This window comes from Euprymna scolopes, chromosome 1 (assembly GCF_053919585.1).
Source record: "Euprymna scolopes isolate OS-2025 chromosome 1, ASM5391958v1, whole genome shotgun sequence".
Taxonomy (NCBI): Eukaryota; Metazoa; Mollusca; class Cephalopoda; order Sepiida; family Sepiolidae; genus Euprymna; species Euprymna scolopes.
In genome coordinates, this window is record NC_136482.1 from 94,219,716 (window position 1) to 94,242,222 (window position 22,507).

The following is a 22,507-nucleotide window of genomic DNA, read 5'->3' on the forward strand; positions in this document are numbered from 1 at the left end:
ACTTTCTTACAAATTACAAAAATTGAAAATGGATTAAACAAAAATCAAAATGAATACAAATTTTTATTTTAGAAATTACTTTAAAACTTAATACCAATAAAAATATTTTATATACTTAAACCTTCTTCTAAATACATTCTAATATATTTCAGTTAATTTATGGACCTAACTGATAATTTCTCAAATTTTCAGATTGAATTGAAGGAAAATTTCAATGGTGTCTACATTCCTTGAAAAATTTTAAATGCTACTGAAACTTATTCAAAATGTTCTATTAGTTAAACTTTAGATTGCTATAAAACACAAACCAACAGTATATATATAAAAGTAACTAATGTTAAGTAAAATATTAGTTAAACAGGCAGCTTTACAATTTTAGTCGTTTTATTTGATAGCATATCTTTACAATAGAGGTTATTAAATTTCAAATCCCACCATTTTGGTAAAAGCTCCAAATTCTTAAAATCTATGCTTAATTAATCTTGTAAGCTTATATTTTGTAAATAATAGTTTGCGCAAATGTAGATGAGAACCAGATGCAACTTTCTGTCATATGTAGCAGCTTTATAATGCAGAATTGCATAACACTAATATTTCTTAAAAACAACTTATTGGAAGACATAGTATCAGAAGATTTTTGTTAAACGAATCTAACAGAACTGATAATTTACACATCTTCCAGATGATTTGTGATATCACCAACTCAGTATAAAACAGAGATGGTTTTATAAAAAGAAGAAAATGGAGACATTTGATGGAATTCAAAAAGAATGATGAGTGAAATGATTTGTGGAAATGATTCATAAAGATGAACACAAATGAACTTGTTAGAGAAGTTGGGAAATTAATGATTTATGCAAAGAGAAAAACATTTTGAAGGCTGAAACATGAAGGCAAAAAAAAAAAAATGACATTTATTCAAAATTTATTTATGATAATAAAAGACAAGAAAGCAATTCAAATGGAGACAGGCAAGATGTAAATTGAAACCATTTAAGATATTTATGATATTCAGAAAAGTGACATTTAAGCAAATAATTATGCAAATATTATTGCTATAAACTTAGCAAACTATAAAATAAATAAAAAGATATCTTCAGGATACGTCCAACTTGAATAAAGTTTCAAGTGTAATTGGCAAAGTTAACTCCAATGGTTTGCAAAGATATCAATAGGGTTAAAAGATAATACCTTTCCAAGATGGCCTTCTGTGACGACCTTAATGGGTTGCTATGAACCCAGCATTATACGATGCATCTTGAAGCAACAGTTTATAGTGATCCTCTCTAACTGTCCACATGTAGCGAAGAGTCACATCCTTCATGAAGTAACCCTGTTAAAGTGCATAAACAGACACAACACAGTAAGTGCAAAGATGCAAATGAAACACTCCCTGTATTTTTTAGAGGTAATTGTAGTTGCTCCTGTGTCGTTCATCAACAAATGGATGTTTTCACAAGACATGGCAGAAAATTACAAGCAGCATCTACCTTGGAAACTGGCAGTTACTTTTAGTCCTATCTCAGAAATGTCACGACAAGGCAGAACTGCAATATTTTCTCACAATACTTCTCCTACATGACAAGTTATTTTCTATTAAATAAAATAGCAAATAAGGTAGCGCATTGTATCTCAGTTGAAAAATATTTAAATTTTAAAGCCAAACAAGTTTATTTTGCTGTATGAGGGCATTTGGATTTGAAGAGAGGTTAGATCAACATGCTGATGTCATATGACATACAATAATACAATAATGCAACTCGTTAGGGCGTCTGTTATTTTATCTCGTGCACTCGTCTAGAGTGGTCAGGCCAGTGATAAGTATGCAAAACTGTTGCACTACTGAATCGTTGGAATGGAATGAATGTTCTCAATATCAACAAAGAGGCATATCTCCCTATCTATCATCTGTAAACCACTTTTCAGCTATTTATATTTTTTCTTTGATCTTAATATTTGTAGATTGCTACTGGGTCACAAGCTAGTGTTTGATCACTAACAATTGCATTTGAAAGAACCCAAGTCTTTAATGAATCCTGATATACAACCCTACTGTAGAGTATAATAGTTGAAAATGACATGCAATGATTGCCGTAAACTTTACAATGATTAAAAATTTTTTTAAAAATTGTATAAAATATACACAAGTAAACATCTGAAAATAGACTAACGAAAAAGCATTAGATTAAGGTGTAATGTTTTCAGCTAATTGTGACCATAGCAAAAAAAAAAAAAAAAAAAAAAACGAGGTGGAATAATATGTTAGCACTTACAGCCTTTTACTTTTATTTGTTCGAGCATTAATCAAAGGTGGCAGGATATCAGAAAGAGAAAGATGATTGTTTGATTCAGTAGGACTTTCCATAGACTGCTGGGAAGAATCTCTCATCATGCTACTCCCATCGTCGTCCAAATAAAGTCTAAAAATATATTCAGAGAAGAAAAATAAAAGATATGTCACTAAGTATTATTTGTATTAGATTTCTGGGTGCTTGTACAGTTTAATCAAGACATTAACAAATGAAAATATCGAAAAAAAGGTTATATTGCACGTATCCCTTATGGAACGAAGTTCTCCAAAAAAAATTTTTTCACTTAATTTCATCAAGTAGTTTTTGTTTTTACAGCAAAAAAACAAAAACAAAAAAACAATTTGTTATGATACCGAGCAAAAGGTTTGATTTTTAGGAAGAAAAGCCAGTATTAAAGATGGGGTGGGAGTCTCGGCACTTTACACGGAGTTATCTCCCCGTGGCGTGTTCAACAAATTCCATAATGGCTAACTACTTAAACGCTTTCTCATAAAAACGTGTTTTACCGCTGTAAAAAAAAAAAAAAAAAAAAAAACTACTTGATCAAATTAAATAAAAAATTTTTTTCGATCTTCAGTCCAAAACGGATACATACAATATAACCTTTTTTTTTTTTTGATATTTTTATTTTTTAATGTCTTGATTAAACTGTACAAATACCGATTTATGAATTTTGGAAATGAAGATTGATAATTTGATTATTCAAACTAATATTCTCATCTTAAGTTTTTTTTTTTTTTTTTTTTTTTTTTTAATAATGTTTTGATCGATGTAATCTCTTAACATTTTTCAAGTATATCTTGTCAAACTTGTCCCCAAGGACCTGTGGCATAATGGATGAAGTACTTGGTAAAGTTTAGTTGTAAGTTATATACTCTTCTGGAAGTTGAAGGTGCAATTCTTAATGCGGGTGATACACAAAATACAACTGCAAATTACTTCTACCTGACCATGGCTGACAGAATGAGAGAACGCTAACTATATGGATTAAATAAGGGGTTCCAATCAGGGTTCCGTGCAGATTCCCCGAGTTTGACTACAGCTAAAGAAGATAAAAAATTACATCAACTGAAACGTTATAAAAATAGCACTCAGTAGTCCGAATAATCCAAATACGAATAAACATTTGTGCTAAATATTCTTTTTTTTTTTTTCATTAAAAATGAAATATTCAAGATATACACCTTCAGAAAAGAACTCACACTTTTAATTTGAAGTTATTTCAAGCTGAATTAGTGGTAGTTAATTTCCCTATAAATTTGCATTGTCTACTAACAATGCATATATAGGGCAGAACTCATTAAAATATGCTGCACAAGCTATTACTCTAATGAAAATGATAACGGTATAATTTTGATTTACTTTCTAATTAGAAGTACATTTAAAAGAATAGTGTTGCAGAGTCTCAATGATGTTAAACATGCAAAAATTTACTCAATGTTTGTATATAATGTGTGGATAAATTCCCAGAATATATTTTTTTAAAATCTTGACAGAATTTGTCTTTTTAAATGAAAACACTAGAAAATTTAGCACATCAATATTTTTATTAATATTGACTTTCATTTTTAAAACCTGTTTAATTCAAGTAATGAAGTGTTTTTGTGAGTGGTAAGACAAATAATTGAATAAAAACGATACAATAATAATGATTTATTCAAGCAAGTTGCAACTGGAAGGAATCGCTGAAAATTATAAGATTTGCCAAACCGATGTCGGTTGATATTCACTAAATTATTTTATGTTTGTTCGTTATTGACTGGTTAACATCAAGGGCAGATAACTGCTTCAAAATATCATTGGGACAAGGGAAACAACTTGAGTACAAAAATATGCAGTTTCCTTTAAATATAAAAAGTATTATTTTCTAGATATTAAATTTATTTATTTAACAAAATCCAAATAAAATCACCCGTAACATTTTTTGCAACAATCACACAAAAAGTGCTTTTAATTATTTAAACTAATGTTACTAAAAGTATTTTATAATTAATTTTATCTCTATAGTATACTTATTAGATTTTCCATCACTTTACCTACTTTACTATAAAATCGCAATAAAATTCTTCACATGTTATGATTCACTTGAAGATAGAAGAGTGCAAATATTCAGATAAACACCAACCAACATTGTAACAAGTTTCAACTTGACGTTCAGAGCCTTATTTGAAAATCTAGATGATATTCTGTTGACATAAAATGCACTCTTTAATGAAACTCACATAATCGAAAAAATGATGCCTAAAATATGTACTTGTGTGCTGAAAGATCCCAAAATTATGAAATGTAAGGAATTAAAATAAGTTTCGTTTGATAATCAAATTACTAGTAAAATATTAGTTTTTAGATTTATTTTGATCAATTTATTTGCATAAATCTTGTTCTAAATATTCACAGTTATCGACACAAGATTATCAGTAATTATCTTATTAGCATTACATTTTTAGCGATTAGATAATCCCATTTTCTTTTAAAAATAGGTGTGGAATGTGGTAATCCATGTACAACCGGAGATACATTATGTAGACAGCAAAAAATACAGCAAATATTATCTCGATTATATTAAAAGAAAACGTACGCCTAGTTGATAAGAGTTGGAAACATAGGCGAATGAAGTAGAAGGTTCAACTTCATCCCAGAATAAAATCTTATGAAATGTCCACAAAGATTTCATTATGCATTGCACTTAACCGGTTGCAACCCGCTCCATCATTTATGTTAAAATAGTCATATAAAAATGGTAATAGAAATCAATAAAAAATTTATTAACTTTAATTTTCTAAAAGAACAAATTCATGACGGCATTTATGCTTATAAAGCATTTAGATAGTTAAGAAGCAACAATATTGTAAAGGGAAAGATTACCGATTATCATTTTCTGTTTTAACATTTGTTGCAATTTTAGAATCGATGTCAGTTGTGAGGCCAGTAACTGATTCCTGTTCTACTGTAATCTCATAAGCCCCAATACCTGCAGAGGAAATGGGAAGAAATTTAAGAAATTTCAAAGTATTAATATATACATACATACTAGCTGTCTTGAAATTATTTTAAACTTCATTAATAATTCACGTAACTAAAATATAAAATTTCACACCGGCAAAAAATTGATAAAATAAATGGAAGAAATTGATGTTGAGTTACTTTACTTTTTTTTTTCTTAAAATGACATTAATTTGAAAATTAATCTGATGGGATGAAATAAATTCCTGGTACTTGTACAGTTTAATCAAAACATTCAAAAATGAAAAAAAAAAAAAAAAAAAAAAGGTTATATTGTATGTATCCCCGAAAAAAAATTTCATTTAATTTGATTGAGTAATTTTTTTTTTTTTTTACAGTGGAAAAACACGTTCTTATGAGAGTGCGTTGAAGTCAGCAATTATGGGATTTGTTGAACACGCCACGGGGAGATAACTCAACTTGAAGTGCTGACACTCCCTCCCCATCTTTAATACTAGCTTTTCTTCTTTTGCTCGGTTTGATAACAAATTTTTTTTTTTTTTTTTTTTTTACAGTGAAAAAACAACTACTTGATGAAATTAAGTGAAATTTTGTTTGGAGAACTTTGTTCGATAATGGATATGTACAATATAACCTTTTTTTGATATTTTCATTTTTTAATGTCTTGATTAAACTGTTCAAGTGCCAATTTCCCAAATTAAATTCTTTTCTTTTTGCTAAAAATGTTAAACAAAAAAAACAAAAAACAATCCAGAATAAAATACAGATTTTGTTGGACAAAAAGCATTGATGCTCAAAACCGATAAGCTGACCGACTATATATATATATTGTGATACATTTATTAAAATGTATAATAAATTATTTTATTGATTTTTAGCCGAGAGGAGATATATTTTCAGTATATTTTATTCACTTTTTGCGCCAAAAGGATCCAATTCACGTCTGCTCGTTCACATTTTGTAAACAAAACAGAAAAAAAAGGGGAGGAGGCCTGCGAGCAAGAGTAGAAGGAAGAGACAGAGATACTGTGAAAGAATAATGGAAGAAGAAAGAAAGCTCATAGACGAGATAGAGAGAACTAAACTGTATATAGAGAGAGTTAAACTGTATAGGGAAAGAGAGAGATCGTATATAGAGAGAGGAGACTGAAAAAAGTTGTCAACAGTCAGTGGAGCTTCGCGCTTCAAAGCGACAAGACATAAGTCAGCGAAGGTCGGGGTGGCGAAGGAAGACGGCGTGGTAGCAGCATCGCGGAGGTAAATATTAACGACACCAGCCGATGATTAGCGGTCAAAGTTGGAATATTGACTGAACAAAAGAACGAACCCAGCGAAGGAAGGATCCATAGAGCAGTGAAACTTTTACTATAAATCAAGGGCTTCGATGAGCTTCGGAAACAATACTTGGTGCAATTAACACGCACACACGCACGTAATGAATCATAAATAATCTGAAGGAAAAAATTATGAAAATTAACCTGCGCGCACGTAATCAAACACAAACAATTTACAGGAAAGAAATATATATATAAAAAAAAAGACAAGAGAAAGGTCACATTTCAAAGGACATTGAGTTTTTCAATCAAAACTTTCATTTCTCCAACATCTCTCTCTCACCCTAGAACCTGTATCTAATTGAGCAGACGATTTCTTGTTTTATGTGAACATTGACTGTTGATATATTTTTCTCTCGATAGAATCTGAATCATTAAATCATTTCATTTAGTTAGGCATATTTAATTTTCTTGAATTGAATTTTATTTTTTATAAATAAAAGTTTGTTAATTTTTCAACGATACTTGTCCTCGTTATTTCTTATGTGATTTCGTTGTCCAGTACATTTCATTTTGTTGTTGTCTTCGAGACGGTTATCCCATTCCCATAACAACGCATTATCAAGGAACCTGGGAAACTTTTTTTTTATATATTTTGTTATATCACCCATCTCTACCGTCCCCAGTAGGACTGGGATACGTCGTAACAATATATATATATATATTTCAAACATCCAGACAAGTGAACATTATTCTCAAATCAAATTCAGAAATATAAAAACGAAGGTATACCTCATGATATAAAATAAAGAATAAAAACCAAGTGTTGATTTATTCTTGTTCAAACTTTCGACTTATACGCCATTATCAAGGCATAAGGGATATTTTATGGGTAGACATGTATGATTTGAAAGTATGATTTATTTTGCAAAACACTTCAATTTATTCACCGTTTACCTTTTAAATGGAGCAATTGCTCGGTTTCAGCAACATCTTTCTCTTCCAGTTCTGGAAATTGAATGTCTGTACTGGGACTGTCTTTGATTCTAAAACAAATGCATGTTTTTAAAAAATTATATTACAAAGAAAGAATCATTTTATACAACTGAAAATTAACCTCAATTATATCAAATTTGAAATATTTCATATTTTTATGCATATCTAACAGTTTATAGATAGTGTTCTTATTTTATGAACAATAACTTATTTTGTTATTAAAAAAAAAGATCAGATTCAACTCTAAGAAAAACTAACAAGGTATTTGAAAACAAGATAAATAGCTTTTTAACATATTTTTCATAAAAACTAAGTACTACGTCTTTTATAATTTTAATAGATATCAAAGTAAGAAACACAAAATTTAGTTATTCCTATCTAAGTGCACATATAAACCATTATTCAAATAAAGTTAAAATATCAAAAGTTCCAAATAGATAGAAAACTAAAAGTCAAGATAAAAATCCAGTTAAATAGTTTCTTTCAGAGCAAATTACACCCCCACCCCAAAATAAAGACTATATGCTAAAAGTATTCACTACGAGATGGTGGGTTTGTGCTGGAAATGCTGTTTTTTCCCAAATGAGAAAAACCTCTGCCATTTCAAAATGTGCAGAACAACATGTAGCTAGTGTAGAGTCCACACAAATTCGTGCACATAATTAAAATCAAGTTCCCTCAAGCTGTGATGATCTTTGGTTGTGTTTCCAGTGAAGGTCACTACATGCCGTCTCAAATGTATAAAAAGGGATTCCGACTTAATTCAGATAGCTATACAGAGTTGCTCCCCAGTATTTTCAAGCGCTGGGAGGAGAGGGTGGCTTCTGGAAGGCCATATAGTTCAGTGTCACTTCTGGGAAACCCCAAAAGTGACTGTCTGAGACCTTCCACAATTTCATCAACTGCAAAATCTGGATCCCTAACTTGCCTCATTGCAACTCTATTATATGTGGGATGTAGTTGAGAAAGCACTGCACTGTTTACAATATCAAAGAGGAGTTGATTGCCAGTTTTCAATTTGGTGTTTAAGCATCACTTGAAGAACATTGCACACTCAAGATTTAGGTTCTGCTTGGATGCTTTGATGGAGATTCAGGGCAGCATCTTCAAGCGAGTTGTATTAGCAAAAGAGATGAACTTTGAATTTGGAGAATACATGAATTATTGACCAAGATATGTCTTTCTTTTCTTTCCAAAATTATCGAATTCATCCCAAACATCCTGTATTTCAAAGTTTTTGTATACATAAATCTATATTAATTACCAATTTTAAATGGTCCTCTTTTGCACATGAATTAAACTGGAAAAAATGTATTTATTTTAAATTGTAAAAAAAATTTAAATTATTTCTTATTCAGCAAAAACTAAAAAAAAAAAAAATAAATTATAAATTTCTTATCACAAAATAAATGAAATTCATTGATAAAGATTTTTTAAATTGAATTTAAGATTAAAACATTAAAAAAAATATATTTTACCGATTGTATTTTTTTTTTGTTAAAAAACAAATTAAAAAGTTTTTCTATATATAACTGAAGAGGAAATCAAATTTACAAATTTTATGATCAAAAACGAGTAAATAAAAAAAAAAGTATTTGAGAATTATCTCCTCTACATTTGATTGGTGCTAAAGTCAAGGTCCAATGTTTAGATCATTAAATCAGACAATTTCACAATCGAGAGAAGGTCAGTACCAATCTTTTTCTATATAATTTCAGGCTGCAATAATTTATAATTGGTATAAAAGCACCTGACGAGGAAAGTGTGAAAGGTGGACAGACAAACATTTTTTTTTATATATATATAGAGATCATTTTTTCTAATTGAAACCTTAAATATATTCTTCTGAAGCAAAAAAATAATTTTATTTTTCTATAATATTCATAACAATTTAAGAGAATATTTGCTAGTAAATCTATGAATATTTTTCTGCTCTTTTCAAATGATTTGGAATTTTCCCCACAATTTGATTTGTATAAATAACGATGAATAAAATTTACCTAATGAGTGTAAAAGTTTCGGCTGGTTTCTGTTCTCCTGCCACGTTCAACTTTTCATATTCCATTACCAACCGCTGAGACTGCTGCAACATGTTTTCATGATAGCGGATCACACGATTCTGGTAGAATTCATCCAGATCAGTGATACTGCCGATGCCACATTCTGAAAACACTTGCTCAATCACATCCTGAAAATAAAAAATGATAAAATACAAATTTTAGTTAGAAAACAATTACTCAAATTATTCAAACAACAGTTCACATTTTGGTTTCTATTTGTATAACATTTCATCCGATGTAATCTCACAATCCTCTTCAACTGCATCTTTTCAAACTGGAATATTTGTCTAACCCAGAAATCTACAAGCAATTTCAAATTAAGCCATTTCCATGGAGATAGTCATAGCTGATGCATCAAAAACTGAGTAGGAGTTAACATAATGGATAAAAAAATGAATTAAACCTGTTTAATGTTAGTGAAGTCAGTTATAAAAATAAGAAAAAAAAACAGCCAGTGTAGTGTGCAAAAAAAAAAAATGAATGACTATAAAGTCCTTTTAATTTCAACTTGTGATAACTTGTTTATTTTGGAGGGTTAATAAAATTTGAATGTAAAACAAAAAAAACTTATTACTTTCGTTTTATAAATATACAATTCTTTCTATTATGTTATTATTGTGCATTCGTGTTATTAGTATTTGTTTTTCCAGGTAATTTCAAGTTACTATTTTTAGTACCAGGCAATTTATTTTTAATACTCCTCTTTTCCAGCTTAATGTGCACAATATTGGTGTCTATGCATAAATATAACACTTTCTTAAAAAAAAAAAGAAAAGAAAAAAGAAAAGGACTTCTCATTAACATGACGGGATTAATAGAGTTTTAAATTATCTGTAAAAAAAAAAAAAAAAAAAAAATTTTAAATCCTAGCTGAAAATTTTAATGAATTAACTTTTTTCCCTACTATCAAATTGTTTCCATTTTTACATGGTTCAAATTTGAGATTTTTAATGAAATTACTATTCTAAAAATCTAACTTGATTTCTACTATGTTATGTATCATATTACAAAGATTCAATATGTTAGCTGTTGAAATAAATCTTCTATAAACAGTCAAAGTTGTATTTGCGAGTCATTTTTATACATATTTCTTTTTTTTTTCAAGAAGTAATAGAATTTTGCCTAGTGGCTTCATCACATAATTTTAGGTTAGTATGAAAACTATGCTGAAGTGAAACTCCAGTAGGTTTATCAATAATATAAGACTACATTTTTGACAAAATTCATGGCTATTGTTTTAGATGAAAATTACAGAAAACAAAATATTGAAAAAATTACCTAAAATTATTTTAATAAATCAACAAATTTATAAAATCAATTAGATTTCAAATTTATAAATAAATAACAGATTTGAAATGAATGAATCATTATTTCTTCTTTATGACAATTTTTTAAACACAAACTTACAGGAAATCCTGAGTCGCCAAAAAGAAGTTGATTATCCACAGCCGAACGTAAATGTTTTGTTGTACGTAAATAGAATTCCTGAAGCAAATCTGTCAGAAATTCCAGTGAAGATTCTTTAGAAGCTACAAGAAAAAAAAATACATCCAAGAAATAAATTGCAAATAATAATTATCTTCCTTTTAAAATCTTTAAGATATTTTTTTTTTTTCAATCTTTGAATCATTATCTGTTAAGCACCAAATCCTAGGATTAAAAAGCATAATTGAAAGCGACAAAAAAAAAAAAAAAAAAAAAAAAAAAACACCTGAAAATATTTTGCATTGATAACTTAGAAAATATTCAAAATAAAGTATAAAACAAAAACATGATTTTTAATAAAATATTTAAACATGGTTTCAAAGACATTTTGTCTTGTTTACTCAAATTTTAAATTTGAAGATGCTTCTAAGAGCTTTTGTGTGAAATCTCATTACATTACTGTGAGTACACACTAAAAAAGATTAAAATTAAAGAGATTTTCTCCACCTTCCAGTATGCAACAACGTCCACAACCTCAATAACGAGACAAGGGTATTTCTAATTACAAAAAAAAAATAAATAAATAACATTTTGTGATGATACATATTTTGCATATCTTTACATATTTATACTTTGTCTGGAACACAAAATACAAAGATTGGAAGAAAATGTTTTGTTTTTTTTTTAATCTTTTGTGATAATTGTTGAATTGTTATTTTATTTCATTTTGTGGAGATCTCTTTGATCTTCAAGCACAGACTCCCACCAATTTCCAAACCTGAAAGCCATGCCTTAAATATGGTATGATTATGCAAAAAACATCCTTGCATGTTAATCTAACATAAAATGATCCTTTATTTCCAAGGCATTCTAGCTTTTTAGGGCAGTTAACCAAAAGATAATTTTGCTATGGAAGATAAATTCTATAATATTTTTTGGATGTGTGTGTCTGTATATGCGTGAAAGGTTAATAAAAAAAAAGATAAATAAACAGTAAATTTTTTAATTCTACCACTAACTCAGTTAAAAAAAAAAAAAAAAAAAAAAAAAAAAAAAAAAAAATATAAAACCACACATAATAGCCTAAAAAATTACTCTCGCAAAAAAGAAAAGAAAAAAATACTCACTGTCAAAACCAATATGTGCACATATTGCAGCAACTGAACAACGCATAAGTTTTCGTCCAGAAACACTATCAATCACAGGTGGTGCTGTACCGATTCCACGAGCAAAATTACTGGAAAAAAAAAAAAAAAATAGGGTAGAGGAGATAACTAATTAATCCATCATGCAGCCGCAGCCAAGATTGCACTTACTACACGAGTTTGTAGTGTAATTCAAATCTTGTTGGTAGCTGATTACTTGATGCTTCGCTAGGGGCTATGTATTTTTTATCATGACGCCATCACTAGATAGGGTGCTTACCATGGCTTAAGAGAGTCCCATCTACCCTCAAGAGAAGGATAGACTGCGCCAGTTTCTCAACCTAGTATTTTACCTCGCGGTACATACAGCGCTTTGCCTTCCCAAATGGTCACCCATCTGGTACTGGCCAGGCTCAACATTGTTTAACTTTGGTGATCTGGCGAGAACCGGTGTGTCAACGTGATTGTGCTGTATATTATACACTAATCAATACTATTCAATAAATAACTAACAGTATGCAAGGATAACCTTAACTATGCAGTGGCTATTATTTTCGACTATGACCGAACATAATCGTATTTTGTACAAACTCATATAATCATAAATAGTTACTCTAATTTTGATTTGGTAAAACAGAGTCATCGTTTTCTACAACATTTTTATAGGATCAATGACTACTTGATAAGAGAAGATAATTCACCATTCAACAAATGCATATCGTATTAATACATTGTATACATCTATATGTTATATCAGGATTATTTCCAAGGATTAAAAAAGACTTCTAAGAATTGATCCATATATATATATATATATATATATATATATATATATATATATATATAGTAACTGTATACATATAGTGGCAGCCAATAACTAATTATACATAGAATTGGCTATTAAGATGTGTTTAGTTTCTGATTAGTCAGAAAAAATGATTGGTGAAATTAAGATTTTTGTCAAGATGTATTCCTACTTTTGCAGAATTTATGATCAAGTGTTTGAACTAATGCATTTTTAATCATGTCTGCTGCAAACATACCAGATGATAGACTGAATCAATGACTGAGTTTGGAAAAAGTGTACATGATAAAATCATATATGAAAAACTTGAATGTAGACAGCAAAATGAGTTATTAGAAAAATAAACAAAAAATGACTGCGTAATGTGCATACAATGACTGTATTTGCTAGAATATGCTTGTGTATACAACAGTTACTATTTCTGAAGTTGAACGAACAGTTTTATGTTACAGAGACTCAAATAATCAGAAACAATTATTATTTCCACTTTGAAATGAAACTATTTATAATAGAAATTGAAACGAAAGATGATGCAATTTTAAAATGAAAAATAGTTATTTTACATGCTGAGACTTTTGATACATAAAAATATCTTTATTTGAATATTTCTTTATTACAAACATGTGACATCAAGCACAGCACATCACCAGACTTGACTTAAACCTTTCTGGACATTTTCTATCACTCAAGATTAATACCAACAAAATAAGAAAAAACGAAAATGAAAAGACTTGACTTAAACCTTGCTGGACATTTTCTACCACTCAAGATTAATACCAACAAAATAAGAAAAAAGGGAAATTAAAAGACTTGACTTAAACCTTGCTGGACATTTTCTATCACTCAAGATTAATACCAACAAAATAAGAAAACAGGGAAATTAAAAGACTTGACTTACACCTTGCTGGACATTTTCTATCACTCAAGATTAATACCAACAAAATAAGAAAAAAGGGAAATGAAAAGACTTGACTTGCACCTTGCTGGACATTTTCTATCACTCAAGATTAATACCAACAAAATAGGAAAAGAGGGAAATGAAAAGACTTGACTTACACCTTGCTGGACATTTTCTATCACTCAAGATTAATACCAACAAAATTAGAAAAAAGGGAAATACAAAGACTTGACTTACACCTTGCTGGACATTTTCTATCACTCAAGATTAATACCAACAAAATAGGAAAAGAGAGAAATGAAAAGACTTGACTTACACCTTGCTGGACATTTTCTATCACTCAAGATTAATACCAACAAAATAAGAAAACAGGGAAATTAAAAGACTTGACTTACACCTTGCTGGACATTTTCTATCACTCAAGATTAATACCAACAAAATAAGAAAAAAGGGAAATTAAAAGACTTGACTTACACCTTGCTGGACATTTTCTATCACTCAAGATTAATACCAACAAAATAAGAAAAAAGGGAAATGAAAAGACTTGACTTACACCTTGCTGGACATTTTCTATCACTCAAGATTAATACCAACAAAATAAGAAAAAAGGGAAATGAAAAGACTTGACTTACACCTTGCTGGACATTTTCTATCACTCAAGATTAATACCAACAAAACAAAAAAAAATGGAAATTAAAAGACTTGACTTACACCTTGCTGGACATTTTCTATCACTCAAGATTAATACCAACAAAATAAGAAAAAAGGGAAATGAAAAGACTTGACTTACACCTTGCTGGACATTTTCTATCACTCAAGATTAATACCAACAAAATAAGAAAAAAGGGAAATGAAAAGACTTGACTTACACCTTGCTGGACATTTTCTATCACTCAAGATTAATACCAACAAAATAAGAAAAAAGGGAAATTAAAAGACTTGACTTACACCTTGCTGGACATTTTCTATCACTCAAGATTAATACCAACAAAATAAGAAAAAAGGGAAATGAAAAGACTTGACTTACACCTTGCTGGACATTTTCTATCACTCAAGATTAATACCAACAAAACAAAAAAAAATGGAAATTAAAAGACTTGACTTACACCTTGCTGGACATTTTCTATCACTCAAGATTAATACCAACAAAATAAGAAAAAAGGGAAATGAAAAGACTTGACTTACACCTTGCTGGACATTTTCTATCACTCAAGATTAATACCAACAAAATAAGAAAAAAGGGAAATGAAAAGACTTGACTTACACCTTGCTGGACATTTTCTATCACTCAAGATTAATACCAACAAAATAAGAAAAAAGGGAAATGAAAAGACTTGACTTAAACCTTGCTGGACATTTTCTACCACTCAAGATTAATACCAACAAAATAAGAAAAAAGGGAAATGAAAAGACTTGACTTACACTTTGCTGGACATTTTCTATCACTCAAGATTAATACCAACAAAATAAGAAAAAAGGGAAATGAAAAGACTTGACTTACACCTTGCTGGACATTTTCTATCACTCAAGATTAATACCAACAAAATAAGAAAAAAGGGAAATGAAAAGACTTGACTTACACCTTGCTGGACATTTTCTTTCACTCAAGATTAATACCAACAAAATAAGAAAAAAGGGAAATGAAAAGACTTGACTTACACCTTGCTGGACATTTTCTATCACTCAAGATTAATACCAACAAAATAAGAAAAGAGGGAAATTAAAAGACTTGACTTAACCCTTGCTGGACATTTTCTATCACTCAAGATTAATACCAACAAAATAGGAAAAGAGGGAAATGAAAAGACTTGACTTACACCTTGCTGGACATTTTCTATCACTCAAGATTAATACCAACAAAATAAGAAAAAAGGAAAATTAAAAAAAAAAGTTGTGCTCTCATAAAACATAAAATTACATGATTTTTCATTTAAAAATTTAATTTTGTTTTCAATTTCTATTTTAAACATTCATACATATGGGATGCTTTTTTTAGATGTGAACATTTCTTTACTCAAACAAGTAATTTTTTTTTTAATTAAAATTTTCCAACAATGGTAAGAATAAACGATTGCATTTTGATGACTGACAAGAGAAGATAATTCAGCATTCATGCATTTGGTATTGTTATACACATCCATATGTTACCTTGGGGTTATTATCAAGTATACCCAAGAATTAATCCATGCTTATGCAGTAGCTGTATATATATATATATATATATATATATATATATATATATATACAGTGATGATCATATTTATTGGCACGGTAAAATAAAAGTTAAATTTTGTCTAATAAATTCTAAAAAAGGGATTAAATTAAAGAAAATAACAAAGTATATTATGTATTTTTAACTGGCCTTTCCGATGCAGCAATCGGATTTTAGAAAAAATAAATAACAAAGGAACAACAAACATAATTGCAAAAAACCCTTGTTCAAAATTATTGGCACGATTTATTTAATAATCAATTGTATGGCCTTTGGCCTTGATTACCTACCTCAGTCGCTTTTCATAGTTTACAACCAAGTTGTTGCACTCTTCAGTAGTAATTTTAGCCCACTCTTCCTGACAATAATCCTCCAATTGAATAAGATTCTTAGGCTTCCTTTGCATTACCCTCAATTTTAATGTTCTCCATAAATTTTCAATTGGATTAAGGTCTGGGCTTTGTGATGGCCACTCCAAAACATTAATATGATTGTCCTCAAGCCATTTCTTAGTCAGTTTAGCCGAATGCTTTGGGTCATTATCTTGCATGAACCACCAACGACGACCAAGTGAGAGCTCTTTAGCAGAGTCTTTCAGGTTTTCATCCAATATTTTAACATAATCTTCCTTTTTTATGCTACCTGTGACCTTAACAAGTCGCCCTGGTCCAGAGGCAGCAAAGGATCCCCAAAACATCAAACTGCCTCCACTGTGCTTCACTGTGGGTATGGTGTTCTTAGACAGGAAAGCTTCGCCAGATTTTCTGTAAATATAAGACACTTTATTATGGCCAAATAACTCTATTTTCGTTTCGTCAGTCCATAGAACATGTTTCCAGAATGCAACATCTTTATCAATATGACGTTTTGCAAAGGCTAGCCTTGCTTTCAGGTGCATAGGCTTCAATAAGGGAGTCTTTCTCGGACGACATGCTTTTAAACCAGCTCTCTTCAAAACTCTACCAACTGTATGTCGAGATACATTCACTCCAGAGGTGCTCTGTTCATCAACAATCTCCCCAACAGAGATCCTTGGGTTTTGTTTTACTTGTCGAACAATTTTCCGTTCATCTCTTGGGGAAAGAATCCTTTTTCTCCCTCTACCCTCTAAACTCATAACGTGGCCTTGCGATTTGAACTTGTTTATTATGGCTCTAACAGTGGATTTGGGAAGGTTTAGCTTCTTTGAAATCTTATCATAGCCCTCCCCATTGGTATGGCATGCTACAACAAGCTTCCTGACGTCTTCGCTGTGTTCCTTAGTTTTAACCATGGCGATTGAAAATTATAATTTAGTCACTTATAATAGTTTAAATAAATCGCTATCTAAAAATTATCTGAAAAAAATTATTCACTGAATTAGCGTTAAACAAGCATAATATGGCTATAAAAAAGTTCAGAAAGCACGTAAACCGGAAATTGATTGATATTATACTGATACTAAAAGAAAAACAAAGCCGTGCCAATAATTTTGAACAAGGGTTTTTTGCAATTATGTTTGTTGTTCCTTTGTTATTTATTTTTTCTAAAATCCGATTGCTGCATCGGAAAGGCCAGTTAAAAATACATAATATACTTTGTTATTTTCTTTAATTTAATCCCTTTTTTAGAATTTATTAGACAAAATTTAACTTTTATTTTACTGTGCCAATAAATATGATCATCACTGTATATATATATATATATATATATATATATATATATATTAGTGGTAGCCAATAACTAATTATGCATAGACCTATTTTGGGGTTCCAAATTGCATTAATATATATATATATATATATATATATATATATATATATATATATATATATGTGTGTGTGTGTGTGTGTGTGGTTGAAAATTAACATGTTTTATACCAAAGAATTCTTAGTATCACCTTAATATCACAAGAGGAAATAACACACTAGATCTGCTATTCTCAAACAACTATGAACGGGTTCAATGAAACAGTGATGTCTGATCATTACTTTATAAAGATCATAACCCCAAGTATACCAGCACTTCAGAGGAACCTAAAAGACTCCTAACACATCTCAGGAAATCCGTTAAGTATGTTCAATCTCTACAGCAAGGATATAGACTGGGACATAGTAAAATCAGAAACTGGAGACACCAACTGGGTGAGTCTCTTCAAGGAGAAAAGCTTGGATGAAATACTCAAGGCCTTCTAGAATAAACGCGCTGAGATCTGCCGAAGATACATACCAATCAGATCTGCAAAAAACAAGAAAAATAAGAACAATCCCGAAGCATGAAAGAGGGCAAAAATTAAAGCCAAACTAAAAAAGGCCACTTTTATCAACAATAAGCAAAAACTGGAAAAGGAACTTGAATCAACAGAACTTAAACTATCAAAACACATGAAGATGAAAGATTAAAAGAGGAGTTAAAAGCCATATCCAACATCAAAAAAAATAAATTCTTTGCATATGCCAAGAGGAAACATAATACCTCCAAGTATAAGACAACTACTGGGAACTAGAAAGTAACCCAAGCAAAATGGTGAAGATGCTCACACAACAATAAGAAAGTGTCATCAGTCCACCTATGGAAGAAATGAAAGATCAATTCTAAAGTGTAGAAGGTACAAAACCTGGCATAATCTCAGCCATACGAGGGGCGTGCAATAAGTAATGCCTCTGACCCACTTCCCATAGCAGTAGAGCAATGAAACTTGGCACAGTTATTAGTCTTTCTCTACATAGGAACCACCCAGAGTTATGCATTTCTCCCATCGTTTGATGCAGCTCTGGAGACCGCTTTTGTAGAACACCCCAGGTTGGTCCTCCAACCACGACGTGACTTCAGAAATCAAGACTGCATCATCTGGGAAACGTTTTCCTTTCAAAAACAACTTTATGACTGCAAAGAGGTAAAAGTTAGAGGGTGCAAGGTCAGGAGAGTAGAGAGGATGGGGAAGGATTTCATAACCACACGCCCGTGCTTCGACATGTGAGTTGTGAATCGGAGTGTTGTCCTGCAGGAGGAGGATACCTTTGCTGATCTTGTCCCGCCTCTTGATTTTGATAGCTTCCCTTAATTTCCTCAAAAGTGAAGCATAATAGGCTCCTGTAATTGTGGTACACTTTGCCAGGAAATCTGTCATCACTACTCCGTCCTGGTCCCAGAAGACTGTGAGCATGACGTTGCCAGCAGAGGGCTGCACTCTTGCCTTCTTTGGAGGTGGTGAGTCCATGTGCTTTCACTGCATTGACTGGGCTTTGGTCTCTGGATCATAGTGATGGACCCAGGTTTCATCCTGTGTAATCAGTCTTTTGAAAAACTTTGACTCATCTTCTTGGCACATCTCCAAATTCATCTTCGAGCACTCGACGTGTTCTCGCTTCTGGAATGGTGTGAGCAACCTGGGAATCCATCTGGCAGACACCTTATACATATGCAAATGGTCATGAATGATAGTTTCCACAGACCCTGTACTAATCTTGACATCTTGGGCTATTTAGCAAATAGTAATGCGCCGATCTTCCAAAATGGCAGCCTCAACTTGACGGACAGATGCCTCATCAATGGCAGAAGGGGGGGGGGTGCGACTAGGTCTAAGAGCTTTTTCCACAGACTTCCGGCCATGTTTGAATTCACAATGCCAGTGTTTTACAAGGTCAGATGATGAGGCATTATCACCATAAGTTTCTTTCATTTCATCAAAAGTCTCCTGTGGTATGCGTCCTTTCAAATACAAAAACCAGATCACTGCTCGACATTCAACAGGCTTCATTTCACACCTGACTCAGTTCAAACACCTGTAAAACAGAAACCACAATTAGTTCAGAGCTGTAATTTGCTACCCGTAGAGATACATGCAAAATTTCAGCTAGATCAGACAACTGGAAGTGGGTCAGGGGCATTACTTATTGCCCGCCCCTCCTAGATAAAATCTCACTTCACTCAACGACAAGACCTGATGGCTTTCATGTACAACTTCTAAAAAATTGCAAACACGAGCTATCCCTCCCACTACAATTGCTCTGCAATAAATCTCTACAAGGATATGTACCTCAAGCTCTGAAGTATGGTATGATTATGCCAATACACAAAGGAGGTATTAGAGAAATAACAAACAATTATAGACCATCACATTTAATAAAGGTTGTTGAAAGAATAGTGCGACATAAGATGGTAGACTTTCTGGAAAACAAAGGAGCCTTCAACAAAAAACATGGATTTCGACAGGGCCGCTCCTGCTTGTCACAGCTACTATCTCACTATGAGAACATCTTAAGTGATATTCAAGATGGGGATCATGTAGACATAATCTATGTAGATTTCGCAAAAGCTTTTGACAAAGTAGACAATATACTCCTGCATAAAATTTGCTCGCTCGGAATTTGTGAAAAATTCGAGACATGGATACACAGTTTCCTCTCGGACAGGATACAAAATGTAACTATTCGGGGGAGCTTATCAGAAGCAAGTAAAGTCATCAGCGGCGTATCATAAGGCTCAGTATTAGGTCCTCTATTTTTTCTTATAATGGTTACTGACATAAATAAGACCTGGAACATGCCATAACAACATCTTTCGCCGACGATACACGAAAAAGGTCTCCACACCACATGACTCAAGGCTTTTCCAAGAAGATCTCAACAAAATTATAAAATGAGCTAATGACAACTACTTCAATATAGTAATAAAGACAATCTCAAGGAAAAATCTGAAGGATCTAGAGGTTTATATGAGCAAAGATGCCACCTTCACACAACATACTGACCACACCACAGCGGTTGCAAGAAAACTGAATGGATACTGTGAAGCTTCATTATATAAATCTCTTGTCCTCCCAAGACTGGAATACTGCTGTCAGCTGTGGTCTCTACAAAAAGTAACAGAAATCTGTAAAATAGAAGCACCCCAGAGAACATTCACCAGGTAAATATGTGGAGTAGACCAAATGAATTACTGGGGGAGGCTGAAGGAGCTGCAAATGTATTCATACAACGCCAAAGAGAACAATATATTATCGTCTACATATGGAAAATCTTGGAAGGAAGGATCGCAAACACAACAATAGTAGAAATAACCCACCAGCAACATGGGAGGCTGTGCTATATAAAACCACACCTGGGACTACACAGAGGATCAAGTTCCTCATCTACCACAGCTTTACCTACAGTGGTACAAGAACATTCAACTGTATTCCAGCCACAATAAGAAATATAAGGAGAGTGTCCCCAGACAGTTTCAAGAAACATCTGGACATCTGGCTGGAAAAGATACCTGACCAGCCACCAACACCAGGCTACCCTATTCCCAACCTCAATCATGTAATGGACTGGATCTCTGTAAGAAGTGGGTAGGCTGGATGCAGTGGAGCTCCAGCTCAGCTATGTCAATAACCGATGGAATAACAAGCAAATAAACAAATCTAATTTTTATGGATCTGCTGTGTTCATAAATTCTTTTCTTGTGGGGGACACCGACATAATTAAATTACTGATATTTTAAATTTGATTTTCAATCTCAGAATTATCAACAATAGTTAATTTCTGAAGACACAAATCATTGTTTAATAGGCATTATATAATGTATGCATTAAAAAAAAAAAAAAAAAAAAAAAAAATCGCTGAATGAACAGCCTTGTGCCAGACTGGTAAAAACAAAAACAATGCAAGAAAATTAAAATAGGATATGAACATACAAGTTACACTGTACATGCAACATGAACGGGCTGTGCATAGGTTTAAACAGTCAACCAATCTACATCCGACATCAAAATGCAGACTGACGGTTTTGCCTTCATTGAATAAGAATTTCAACCTGTTAAAAAGGGGGCAAAAGTCATAGTCCATTCACTTAGAACGAGTGCTTTACGTCAAACTTATAGAGTAAATGTGGCATTATGGTGATCGATCCTTATTAATCCCTAACTGAACATAGAACGAATACCATAATACTTAGTTCACAGCATCTTATCATAAAGGTCCATACAAAATTTCAGTCAGATAAGCCCATTAGTTTCTAAGAAATAGTGAAATGGACAAACAGACCAAGAGAAATATAATATAGATGAAAATATATGTTAAGGATGCAATACAATGATATCATTTTTTTTTTTCTTTTTTCAAAATAGTGAATTTGAGCAAGTAATGCTTTTGCACTATATACAGGTAACTGGTATTCAGTAAAATAATAAAAAAAAAAAAGAAACTGACCTATCTCTACCTCGTAACAGTTGACAAAATGGTTGCTTTACTCGAGGTCTGATGTCAGGACCATTATATTCAGGAATAGGCAATGTAGGAGGAAATGTTATTTCTGCATCAGGTTTCTTAAAAAAAAAAAAAAAATGAAATGAAATGGCTTATTAGACATTCAAATGAAATATAAATTAATGAAACATGTATTTATTATGCTAAATGTGAATTTATCAACATTTGTTTCCCTAAGGTTTATAT

General features: G+C 31.5%; 1 protein-coding gene across 10 annotated transcripts in view; it reads right to left on the minus strand.

Annotated features, from left to right (window-relative positions):
* LOC145250062 (STAGA complex 65 subunit gamma-like) overlaps positions 1–22,507 on the minus strand; it is a 112,117-nt gene that overhangs the window by 21,123 nt on the left and 68,487 nt on the right. For all 10 annotated transcript variants that reach the window (XM_080111707.1, XM_080111703.1, XM_080111708.1 and 7 more), the window contains 7 exons: positions 22,265–22,380; positions 12,159–12,268; positions 11,014–11,135; positions 9,547–9,734; positions 7,508–7,596; positions 5,178–5,283; positions 2,274–2,420 (listed from right to left, as the gene is read on the minus strand). In XM_080111707.1, the coding sequence (XP_079967833.1) occupies positions 2,274–2,420; positions 5,178–5,283; positions 7,508–7,596; positions 9,547–9,734; positions 11,014–11,135; positions 12,159–12,268; positions 22,265–22,380 (878 nt within the window). The remainder of the gene's footprint in view (positions 1–2,273; positions 2,421–5,177; positions 5,284–7,507; positions 7,597–9,546; positions 9,735–11,013; positions 11,136–12,158; positions 12,269–22,264; positions 22,381–22,507) is intronic.